At 33.3% G+C, this 12590-nt stretch overlaps 1 protein-coding gene across 1 annotated transcript in view; it reads right to left on the bottom strand.

Annotated features, from left to right (window-relative positions):
- Positions 1-12590, bottom strand: part of LOC111063103 (tyrosine-protein phosphatase 69D) — a 77266-nt gene that overhangs the window by 39171 nt on the left and 25505 nt on the right. The window contains exons 13-16 of the mRNA XM_039442363.1: positions 11259-11393; positions 9058-9518; positions 8466-8584; positions 7093-7214 (exon numbers count right to left, since the gene is read on the bottom strand). Of these exons, the coding sequence (XP_039298297.1) occupies positions 7093-7214; positions 8466-8584; positions 9058-9518; positions 11259-11393 (837 nt within the window). The remainder of the gene's footprint in view (positions 1-7092; positions 7215-8465; positions 8585-9057; positions 9519-11258; positions 11394-12590) is intronic.

Below are 12590 nucleotides of genomic sequence, written 5' to 3'. Positions count from 1 at the left end.
TAATTATTTTTTATTACTAAAATTTGTAGACTAATATCCACTCAACTTGGTAAACAAAACTTGTTGTTTCGGAATCTAGTTGGATTTTCTAGGTTAGGTTTTACATGCTTACAACGTGAAACAAGTATCATGGCGGAGCACTGCCACCCTACGTAACATTAGTTTTTGTTGATGAAATGAAATTTCTTAATCTTTCATTAAAGTAATCAGTTAGTGTTAACTAAAAGCGAAGCGTTAACGTGACTTTGGTGAAACTCACCCCAAGTCACTTTAACAAGCTCTTGATTAAATGGCGTTTTATCACAATAAGCTGTTAGAAAATCCAGGTGATAATATTGAAACCAGGTTATAATCTTGTAACAGTTTCATTGTATTGAGATATTGACTGGGACCACTAACATACTGAATAGAGGAGCTAAAAATGAACCCATCTCAGTAAAGAACCTAGTAGAGTGCATTTCTGACTTAGACCATTTTCATTCTAAGCAGCTCAATGAATTATTTCCAGTTCTTGACTCGCTAATTATCTCAATTTCTACCAAAACATTCTCTACACTCGCCATTTAAGCTATAATACCACCATTTCACAAATCGTTGTAATTTTTTTCAGTCTTAGATTAACATATTTCAAATTCATCGAGAACTCACTATTACTCTTCATCATTCTCATCTTTAAACTTTCCATTACATCTGTTATACCACCATCCAAGAAAAGCCTGAGGTCCCAAAAAACCACGAGATCCAAAAAATTAAGTTATGAACTCATATGGATTTCTTCAAAAATCAACAAATTGTCATAGGTCGAAAGTAATATTTCATCTGTTTACCCGTGTTTCTGTGTCACATTCAAATTCAAAGAGTGAAATGAACAGGGCTGAATGATACGATTATGACCGGATTTTGATACGGTTACCAAGTAACTAAATAGAACAAAACTTAGTTTCTGCATACAACTATTGAAATTTTGTTATATGGCATCGCTAGTACTCTTTTCATTTCATTTGATGACACGATCGTTTTAGGGTATTGAACCATGGCCATCTATAGTGTAACTATGTAATCCAAGAGAAATATAGAATGGCCATGATTCATCCCATTCTCAAGTGTACAAGTTAATTATTATTTTGAAGTAATTAAATATTACTGTAACGTTTTTAGCAGCTGCTTAATTTCATATTTATAACTATATTTTGATTTATTTTAACATAGGGTTATGATTCTTTAAAAAGAGTACGAATGATTCCATAATATAATAAAACTATGAAATTGATAAAAAAATATAAAAATCTTGTAGTACCCTTTATTAAAAAAAAAAAACATTAAAATAGTTCAACAACTAACTAGTTTCGACGCTAACTTAGGTCATTAGGAAACTACTTGTTGAACTATTTTAAAGTTTTTTTTAAATAAAGGGTACTTCAAGATTTTTATATTGTTTTTATTAATTTGTTAAAAAGTAGTCCATGTAAGTGAAGAGATTTTATAAAACTATCAAGTAACCCTACAGAACTAAATGAAGAACAGTTAAACTGTTTGGAGTTATTTATCGATGTGTATTTTTATATTTTTCGCTCATTTCGTTATTTTATTTTCTCTTAATTTCCTTAACATAGTTTCCGTTTTATCATCGTTCTTACCAATGTTTACAACTTCTCGCTTCTCATCTCTGAAATACACATTACAGCCCCAACATACAGGATTTCGTTTATTATCTCAATAACCATAATTCATTTATAATCAACTTAAAATCAAGCAATCAGTTTTATAAGCATCAATTAAAGTGAATCAATACAGATTGGAGCAGAGGAAACTAATGTTTTTTGAACCGCTAGTTTTGGCAATTGAAGGGCGACCTGACAATTATTTATACATTGATATATACAATATAATTCTCAACTATCAATGATTGGGGACAACAGGCTTAAAGCCCAAAACTGTTCTTTTCCCAAATTTAGATAGAAATTGTCCGAAAATAGGTTATGTTTACACTTCATGATTTTTGACATTGGATGAATTCCAAAGCGCAGGAAAGTAATTTGAACTGTATGTAAGTTGAGATGTCCTCAAGCGGTCACCCTTTTAACAGGAGAACCGACAGAGCTGCGCTTATCCAATCTGTGAGATTGGAAAAATTTCTAAATGCTGAAACATTTGCTTTCATTAGCAACTAAACCTGAACAATAGGGATAGATTAGTAGCACATACCACTAAAACTGCACAACACAAGGTTAATACCCTATTTTGCGTTGTTCAAGAAACATACGTTTCTTCTGCTTCAATTTATATAAGAAATGTTATAAAAATTCAACAATACATATTATCACTTTGAACAATTAATTACGACATAGCAGTCAGGTATTTATATAAATAAAAGCTATTAGCTTCTACTTACATTAGTGTAGCGCTTTCGGACACTAGGCCCTTCATCAACACTGGCTGTCACTTCCGTTGTTGAATACATATGGTTAGTAAGCAGCGTGGGTTGTGGGAGTGGCGGGAATTTTTGAACTGTTGGCGGGAATGTTTGAATTTGTGGATTATTGGAGTAGGAGGTTGAAGAGGCTGTGTGATTTGAAGTTTGTTTGCTCATTAAGGATGTTGTGGGGGTCTCTTTTAGTATGTTTATATATTTCAAATTGTTCCAAGGTGTTTAGTTCAGGCCCTTTGTTTCTGATGTGTAGAATTTTTAAATTTGTCGCTATGTCTGTGTAGGTGTGATTGTTTCCTATTAAGTGGGTAGCAAATGCTGATTCGGGCCTGAACTAAACACCTTGGAACAATTTGAAATATATAAACATACTAAAAGAGACCCCACAACATCCTTAGTGAGCAAACAAACTTCAAATCATATAGCCTCTTCAACCTCCTACTCCAATAATCCACAAATTCAAACATTCCCGCCAACAGTTCAAAAATTCCCGCCACTCCCACAACCCACGCTGCTTATTACTAACCATATGTATTCAACAACAGAAGTGACAGCCAGTGTTGATGAAGGGCCTAGTGTCCGAAAGCGCTACACTAATGTAAGTAGAAGCTAATAGCTTTTATTTATATAAATACCTGACTGCTATGTCGTAATTAATTGTTCAAAGTGATTATTTAACAAGCAGTTCGTAATGGAATCAAACATTGAAGAATACATATTAGTAACAAGTAAAAATTAATAATTATTATTAAACGAACATCCGAATTCATTATTCATTTAATTCATTAGCATTTGAATAATTGCAATATCTCAGTAATGTCCATCTGTGAAAATTAATAATTAACAAAGAATACTCTGAAAGGCCAACCACTAAACGATATTGCAGGTATGTCAGGCATGCTTGTACAATCCAAATTACGCTTGTACAAGCAAACATGACCTGAAAGTACCCACTAACGATAGGATGTTTACATCAGTCGGAACGACTTGAACAGTTTTTAAATGTAAGTAAACCACCGTTAACAACAAATTTGGGCGCATTGTATTCGTTTCAGCTTTGAAGTTACTCTCCAAATTAACATAATTGACACCTTTCTAAGAAAGCTGAAAGCGCCTCCCCGTGGTGCGCCTGGGTATCCCTATTCAGGATGGAGACCTGAATTCGGAGAGCAAAATCGAATACTAGCCAGCCATAGTGGACTGGCCTTCCCTTCCCTGCCTTATTCTCTTCTTTCCCTTACCGGCTGCTCTATCGTTTGGTTCTCTTATGCTTCTTTTCCTGTTTAGTTTCAGTTGTCTTTCCTCTCTGTTGGGTTTTGTTTTTTCTGCCTGCTTCTCCCTCCCATCCTATTATTTGGTTTCATTTTATTTTCATAATATTTCTTTCCCTATCTTTTCTATTTGTTGGAGAGGACTGGCAATTACATCTGCCATTGGAGTGAACACTCCAGACGTCTGTGGGGTATTGGTATTGGTTGGATATTGAAAAGTCTTCAAGTAACCTTTATAAAGTAATAGCTCAGTTTATAAATAGTTGCGTTTATAAAGAAAAATCTAACATCATTATAAAATTGGATTTCTTGATGTCATGACTCAAGAAAGAGTTATACATTATACATAACAATATTCTTTCCTTCATTTCATGATGTTGAAGAATATAGCGGATGATGGGAGGAGGTAACGGGGGATGTTACTTTTCTAAGAATGACACAATAGAAATTTTGAACCTGACGTGCTCAAAAGAATTTGTGACAGGTAGTGACGGAAAAGAGGAAGACGGAAGGTATGAGAAGGAAAGAACGATGTTCAGGGTGTAGAAATATAGTCAATGTATATAGACTGGTCGAGTTAGGGGTGGCAACCAGCAACCAGAGTGGCAACATTGCAGTGGCCTTGAGAGACCCATTTTCGCTTGGTCAACTATAGTGTAGCGCTTTCGGACACTAGGCCCTTCATCAACACTGTCTGTCACTTCCGTTGTTGAATACATATGGTGGTTAGTAATAAGCAGCGTGGGTTGTGGGAGTGGCGGGAATTTTTGAACTGTTGGCGGCGGGGGTGGCGGGAATGTTTGAATTTGTGAATTATTGGAGTAGGAGGTTGAAGAGGCTGTGTGATTTGAAGTTGGTTTGCTTATTAAGGATGTTGTGGGGGTCTCTTTTAGTATGTTTATATATTTCAAATTGTTCCAAGGTGTTTAGTTCAGGCCCTTTGTTTCTGATGTGTAGAATTTTTAAATTTGTGGCTATGTCTGTGTAGGTGTGATTGTTTCCTATTAAGTGGGTAGCAAATGCTGATTCGGGCCTGAACTAAACACCTTGGAACAATTTGAAATATATAAACATACTAAAAGAGACCCCCACAACATCCTTAATGAGCGAACCAACTTCAAATCACACAGCCTCTTCAACCTCCTACTCCAATAATCCACAAATTCAAACATTCCCGCCACCCCCCGCCGCCAACAGTTCAAAAATTCCCGCCACTCCCACAACCCACGCTGCTTACTAACCATATGTATTCAACAACGGAAGTGACAGCCAGTGTTGATGAAGGGCCTAGTGTCCGAAAGCGCTACACTAATGTAAGTAGAAGCTAATAGCTTTTATTTATATAAATACCTGACTGCTATGTCGTAATTAATTGTTCAAAGTGATTATTTAACAAGCAGTTCGTAATGGAATCAAACATTGAAGAATACATATTAGTAACAAGTAAAAATTAATAATTATTATTAAACGAACATCTAAATTCATTATTCATTTAATTCATTAGCATTTGAATAATTGCAATATCACAGTAATTTCCATCTGTGAAAATTAATAATTAACAAAGAATACTCTAAAAGGCCAACCACTAAACGATATTGCAGGTATGTCAGGCATGTTTGTGCAAGCCAAATTACGCTTGTACAAGCAAACATGACCTGAAAGTGCACACTAACGATGTTTACATCAGTCGGAACTACTTGAACAGTTTTTAATGTACTGTAAACCACCGATAACAAAAAATCAGACATTAAAAATTATAATAAATACAATAATAATTTAACCTCAAATAGAGCAGCGAAGAAAAAATAAGCAAGGAATCGTAAAAAAATACCTAACCTCAAATTCAACCAGCTGTTTTTTGCTAAAAGCCTTTCGATGAAGACTCAAAAGAGTTTGTAAAAACGTACTTGACAAGCCTATAGTATCGTTAGTGGCCGGCCTAATACGACATACCGGGTGATTCAGAAAGCACTTTACAACTTTGAAAATTCATATAAATCTTTTAAACAAGGTACAGAGCTGGTTTTGGTGTTGTTATAAAGGAAAACACTTCAATTTTTTTTACCTTAAACTAAAGATGTTCTATGTGACTTCCGTTGGTTATCCTGTAGACATCCCATCGATAGTCGATTTCTTCCCATAAATCAGTGTAATGCACCAATTGCATGGCCCCTCGTTCACCAGACCTAACACCGCTGGATTTTTTCTTGTGGGGTTTCATAAAAGATATGGTGTAGGTACCTCCTTTGCCAGCCACTCTACCTGAACTTAGAGCAAGGATTTGCGCTGCTATTGAGCAAGTTACACCTGAAATGCTAGTGCGAGTCTGGGAAGAAATCGACTATCGATGGGATGTCTGCAGGATAACCAACGGAAGTCACATAGAACATCTTTAGTTTAAGTTGAAAAAAAACTTGGAGTGTTTTCCTCTAAAACAACACCAATACCAGCTCTGTACCTTGTTTAATAAGATTTATATGATTTTTCAAAGTAGTAAAGTCATTTTTGAATCACCCGGTATTATGAAAATAATTTTCGAATCAAATTTCAAAACACTTGGGAGGAAAAATTTCCTTGACTATTAATATTATGTCAATTTTGAAGTCAGTTTCATATTTATATTGAGAATATTGGAAACCAATCACTGAAAACTGTAGGTATTAAATGAAATTCATGTCAAATTTTGTCGCACTGCATTAATTTTAAAAACACCAGACATTAATTTGATTCTGAAGAAGGTTTGAGGTTTTACTGCAGTAGAAATTTCAATTTCCATTAACAAACAGACTATACTAATGGTGTTTCAAAAAGCACTCCAATGTATCATGAATTGATTTCTAATAAAACATATTTTTTCGGTAGCCAAGGTAGAATAGGTACTCTAAAATAAAATAACATAATTAGATTAAATCACGCATATTTCACAGCCATGATAAATTTCTACAAATAATAATGTAAATGACTGAGTAAAAAGACTAGATGTCGTCTTATTATTTGGAATGCATAACTACCACAATATTTTTTATTAAGTTTGTAGCGTGAATATTGATGTTGTGGAACTTTTCCATAGTTGAAAAGACTTGAAATGTCAAAAAATCCACTTCATTTTAATTTTCACTTAATTTTGTGCTCACACACAACTTACAACATACTTACTTCATCAGCTTACAGCTGATGATGTGTGAGCACACACGAAAGCATGCTCCTGTAAAATAATAATTTTTATTAAAATAAAGTGGATTTTTTGACAACATTTCAAGTCTCTTCAATTACCACAATATCACCTTGACAAATACTCAGAAAGTAATGTTACTGATCTACTATTGTAACTTTCTGTACTCGAAGCTCCCCATTTGTGATGTTCCGCAATTTAAATAAGAGAAAAGAATTTACCTGAATGAATTTCGCAGTGACATTTCAACACCTTGAGCTTCTGCTACTTGTTTAGTATATCTTTGCAGCAAGTAAAGAACCACCACAAGAACAAGAATCACGAAAAGAAGGACGCAAGCAACCTGGAAAATTAATTTTTCAAATATTGTGAATTTTAAAATATTATAATTTTCTAGGAATAAGTAAGAAATCAAGAATTTTGAAACAGTAACGTTGAATCGATCTTGCTCAATCACTTACAATTGTGTTGGTTGCTCAAAATTCAATATTTTCATTTTCCAATATTAGAATAACACAGTTTTCAATGAGACTAATGATGTAACTTTACCAAAGGAATAAAATATTTCACTTGAATGTTCAAAATAATCATGGCTATAGCTTTCGTTATAGTGAAGTTCCTTAACTGGAACCCGATTCATTACAAAATGTACTGAATCAATAGTACTGAATGAATAAAAATCATCTTCAGATAATCGAATCACGTTGATAAAATTAACCATACTCAATAAATGATTACGAAACAGCAAGATTCAATTTTTCCACAATTTTAGAATCCACAAAAGTACCGAATGAATAAAAATCATCTTTAGATAATCGAATCACGTTGATAAAATTAACCATACTCAATAAATGATTACGAAACAGCAAGATTCAATTTTTCCAAAATTGACATTAATGATTTCAATTGTCTCTGATATAAATTACGATATTCTCAAAGAAACAAAATTAGTGTTAAACAAATTTCGAATCAGTGCAAAGCAGAAAAATTGACTTACTATTTTTCCGTAAACTAATAGGAGATTTCACAGTTGAGGATGAATTCATTCATGTAGAATTCAAACCAGTTCCTCTATTCTAATCAATCTTAACGGAAACAGGAACTTATTGCAATCTGACTAATACACAATTAATATATTTGAAACAGGATTTTTTAGTTATCGTCATTTTTGAATCTTTGTAAAATGGTAAACTGGTTGAAATTATACAACAGGCCCAGATATATTTTCTGATGTATAACCAACCAGAAATACAAATTTTAATATTGAATACTGATTTTGAAATTTCTGTGGAGAGCTGAAAGAGGCTCTTGAAAATTACTTATCACATGATTTTATAGGTGATATGAATACAAAAATAAGGAAGAACGATATAAATAGAGATGTGCATACATTTTAAATATGTCAAACTGCATGTGTAAAAATACATACTGTTGATGAAATGCATGCTTTAAATGTATTATTATTAGTATTATTATGACATGTTCAAATAGTTATAATCATCAAATTCATGCTTTAAATGTATTATTATTCATGATATGTTCAAATAGTTATAATATTGATGAAATTTATTCATTTTTTAGAAACTAATCTCACCTGAAGAACGTTGTTCAACATTGGGTTAGGTTGAATAGCTTGCAGAACTTGTGGACCTGGATTGAGAGCTTCAAAATAGCTGCTGTATGCTGGTAGAAATACTTGCTTGCCTCCAAAGACTATAAAAATACATGAAATTATTTTCTAGGTTATTGGTACCAATCATGAAACAACCTACGTAAATACATTATAACGTAAGGGAAGTGAATTTTATTTAATCATCAATAGCTAAACTTTCTAAGGGCCGTTCGTGTCATCCTAATGTAAAAGCTTCAATTCTCTGGCTAACTAGAGATAATTTGAACCAAATCTGAACATATGATAGATTTGATCATGATTTTGCTCCATTTATAATAAGTGATACAGTTTGAGTTTGAACCACAGCCCTCTCAGCCCGAGTATGAATAATGTTCTTGAATAATAAGAACTTGAATAATATCTCCCATTAGAACTTGAATAAAGATATTGTCAAATTTCACTAGAAATGTATTAAAAACTTTAAAACAGAACCATGACAATATCTTTGTTTTCTTATTATTTCAATCAATATTGTTTCTCAAAATTTAGTAGACTGCTAGAGTACAATACTTACCAATTATCTCGATGAATCCGGTATAGTTACTACTAGTGTCGAGCTGACCGTCGAAAACATGCAATGTGTGTGGAGTTGTGGCTGGGACTGACATCACAGATCGCCTGGCCCGGTCCACAGCGGTCGACAGCGAAGGAATGTAGGCCAACGACGGCACAACTGACGTCGTAGTTATCTTGGTAGTGGGAGCAGTGGGAGAGACAGTGAAGTTCAGAGCATGCGCAACGGTTGCATTAGGTATGGGCGAGGTAACAGCTGATTGCGGGGTGGTTGCATTTGACGTGGTGTTGGTGGTAACTGTGATTGCGGTGGCGTTGGTTGGGCTTGCCGCAGTCGTTTGTGTGGGTAGAGTGGGGGGATTCGGTTTCAACCCAATGCAACGGTGACAGGGATTGCTGAAGTCTTCTGCTGACATTAAAGTTTGCCCATCTCCGAGAAATATATCGCTGTTCAGAGAATTACTGCAAAAGATTAACAAGTTTTGTTTGGATTATCAAGTTCACAATGTTAGTAGGCCTATCAAAATTTCATAAATTAATAACATGAAAATTTAACAATGCTGTATGTTTCTAGTTCATTACCAGGATATTTCCTATTTTTTTATTTCTTATTTGTACTAATTTTCAATTTTTCATCAACTTTTTCTCATGTTACTTATGAAGAACTTTGTGATATTGAATCGGGAACAGTTTTGGACGATAATGCCTGTTGTTCCCATACCAGTATGCATTTTTGTAAATAGATAAATCAATTTAAATAGGTCCACCATAGCTGACTTGGGCCAGTTACACACACATAGATTTTTATTCGTACGATATTTTGCCGTCCTTATGAATTCTACCAGATTAAACGGAACTTGACAAACATCATCTGTTCAATCTAATATCATTTATACGGACGGCGAAAAATCGTACGTCCAAAATCGATGTGTCTGTAGCTGGCTATAGTTTTTATTGATAGGATGTAGTCTCGAATGGAATAAATATTCTATATTGTTCAATTGATAAACAAACAGCGCGAAGCTGTACGAAACCACTATTCATTTTTACAAAGTTTATTGTACCATTATTAATATTTTTATTGTGTTTTTGCACTTCTAGTTTCATAAGTTTTAGTTTCCTTAAAACTGCCTCTTTATTGTCTAAAATAGAAAATTTGTTGTAGTTTGAACACTGCATATCCAAGTAAATATTGAGGCTGATAAAGCTCCTCCTCAGGAGGAGTGAAATACATTCCTCATTTCATCATAAAAAAGTAAGTGTTTTTAAAATAATAACTTAGATACAGTGTCTAAACTACCATAAAGTTGTTTTAACAACAAGCATAAACTAAAATAGAAAGTACGTATGTCTAGTTACACACAAACACACATCGATTTTTGAACGAACGATTTTTTGTTGTCCTTATAAATTCTATAAAAATTAAACATAACTTAGCAAACAGATGATGTGTTCATGTGTTTGCCAAGTTCCGTTAAATCTGATAGATTTCATAAGGATGGCAAAAATCAATGTGTCTGTAACTAGACATACGTACTTTCTATTTTATACAATAAAGAAACAGTTGAATTAAAAACACACATATATCATCCAATTCTAAACAGTTTTATTTGGTACAGGACCATGGTCTCGTAACCACACAGGTCATATTTAAACAGTTTTAAGTAAACTAAAACTTGTGAAACGAGAAGTGCAAACTGGCTTGAGGATTCAATGTAATGCTAATTATTCTCTTGATGGAGAAGTTATTATATTTTTGAAATAGCATTACTACTATCCTATTAAAATAAGTTGACTGCTAAGCGTCAATAAAATAAATAATTTTCTTAGATAAATGATTTCACAGAGCTTTGTATAAATTATGAAAATGTCGGGGATGTCATTTAACGTACTAATATGAGATTCTTCATCTACATTTGGGGGAGAATAGTATAAAAGGAGTATCCTTAGATTTTCTCTCCCGGTCAGTGACTTCTTGTAAAAATAATAAATATAAATAAATAGATGCAAATTTATTTGATGAATTTGAGAGACCCGAAATCTATAGCCATTCAACTTGGGTATAAACCTAAGGTGTTAAAAAATATATATTAATTTATATTAAAATATATATATTAATAAAATTATAAGGTATATAAACTAATTTTGATCAGACAAAATCTTTGGTCTTTTGAATTTTGATTAGTGAGAAAATCGTCTCACCTGTCAAACATATCAGCAACGTAAGCACCTCCAGATTTTCCATGGTGAACTTCCTGATAAGACGAAACTGGTGAAAACTGTGGCGGAGGAAGATCAGCTACATTCTGCTGAGCTCTCAGTTTAACAACAAACACTCTGCAATCAAATTGGGCGAACAATCAAGGAAGATGTACGACAGTCAAGTTTTGAAAGAATACAATATCAAGAAATCATAATAGAAACTCAAATAATTTGTTTAAATAGTTCGTTTGAGCGACTTAAATTGATTTCAATTCTTTACGGAATCAACTAGATTGTATTCCAAGCTGGAAGACTTGTCTATTAAATGGGGATCGGAAATCGAAGCTTGAGTCAATAATGAGAAGGTTGTATAGGAAATACATTATATTCATCAAGGAAACTTCGAATGATTTCAGATAATATGATAAGGTTTGTGGTTGACCAATAACTAACAGGAAAGTACACGAGACAAAAGATAATTCAACATTTTGTTCTTCTTTCAAGTATTCCTATTAGAAAATAAATAAACATTCGTAATTGGTGAATATTAACCCGGATGAGTTTGTCGATTAATAATGATGCTTTGTTCAAGAAAAACCTTAAAAAGTTTATTGTAGAAGGAGAGTTTTAATCGTTGAATGAGTTTTTGTCTGGCTGACTTTTTCTGACCTTTTATCATGTTAACTAAATACAAAAAACATGTTACCTATGTGTATATATTTGTACTTTGACGACTGCGATATACAGACATTTCTTGTTATTGTATTTATGCAGAAAATAAAGAATTTGAATTTGAATTTGAATGAGAACGTTGAATGGTAACAAAGAAAGTAGTTGGTTGGTATATGCAATAACAGAGGAAAAAGTATCGTATTATATTCTTGAAACGAGTTTTCATTTTTGAAATCATCAAGACTCGATTTTAACCTTGAACGAATAATGAATAATGTAATCCTACAGTATCTCTGTATTCTTGTAATATTACAATTTTAGAGGCTATCTGCAGACGATAAATCATAAACTAACCTAGACTACTACCTATTAAATTAGACTACTACCATAGAGAAACAATAGCGTAAGTAGATATCCCATGGTATAGGGCGTTTATGTCGCAACTTTTACTGTTATCTCAAGCCGATTACTGTCGAATATTGTCGATTTCTACTGTTTTGACCGGATAAGAGTGTATGAATGGCACAATATGAGAGACTACCAGTTTCATAAAGCTCCACAGGAAAGAACTACGTGGACTTGAGATAACAGTAAAAGTTGCGACATAAACGCCCTAAAGCATGGGATATCTACTTATGCTATTAGTAAATTCGTATGGCT

This window comes from Nilaparvata lugens, chromosome X (assembly GCF_014356525.2).
Source record: "Nilaparvata lugens isolate BPH chromosome X, ASM1435652v1, whole genome shotgun sequence".
NCBI classification, from domain to species: domain Eukaryota; kingdom Metazoa; phylum Arthropoda; class Insecta; order Hemiptera; family Delphacidae; genus Nilaparvata; species Nilaparvata lugens.
This window is presented reverse-complemented; position numbering and strand designations above follow the sequence as displayed.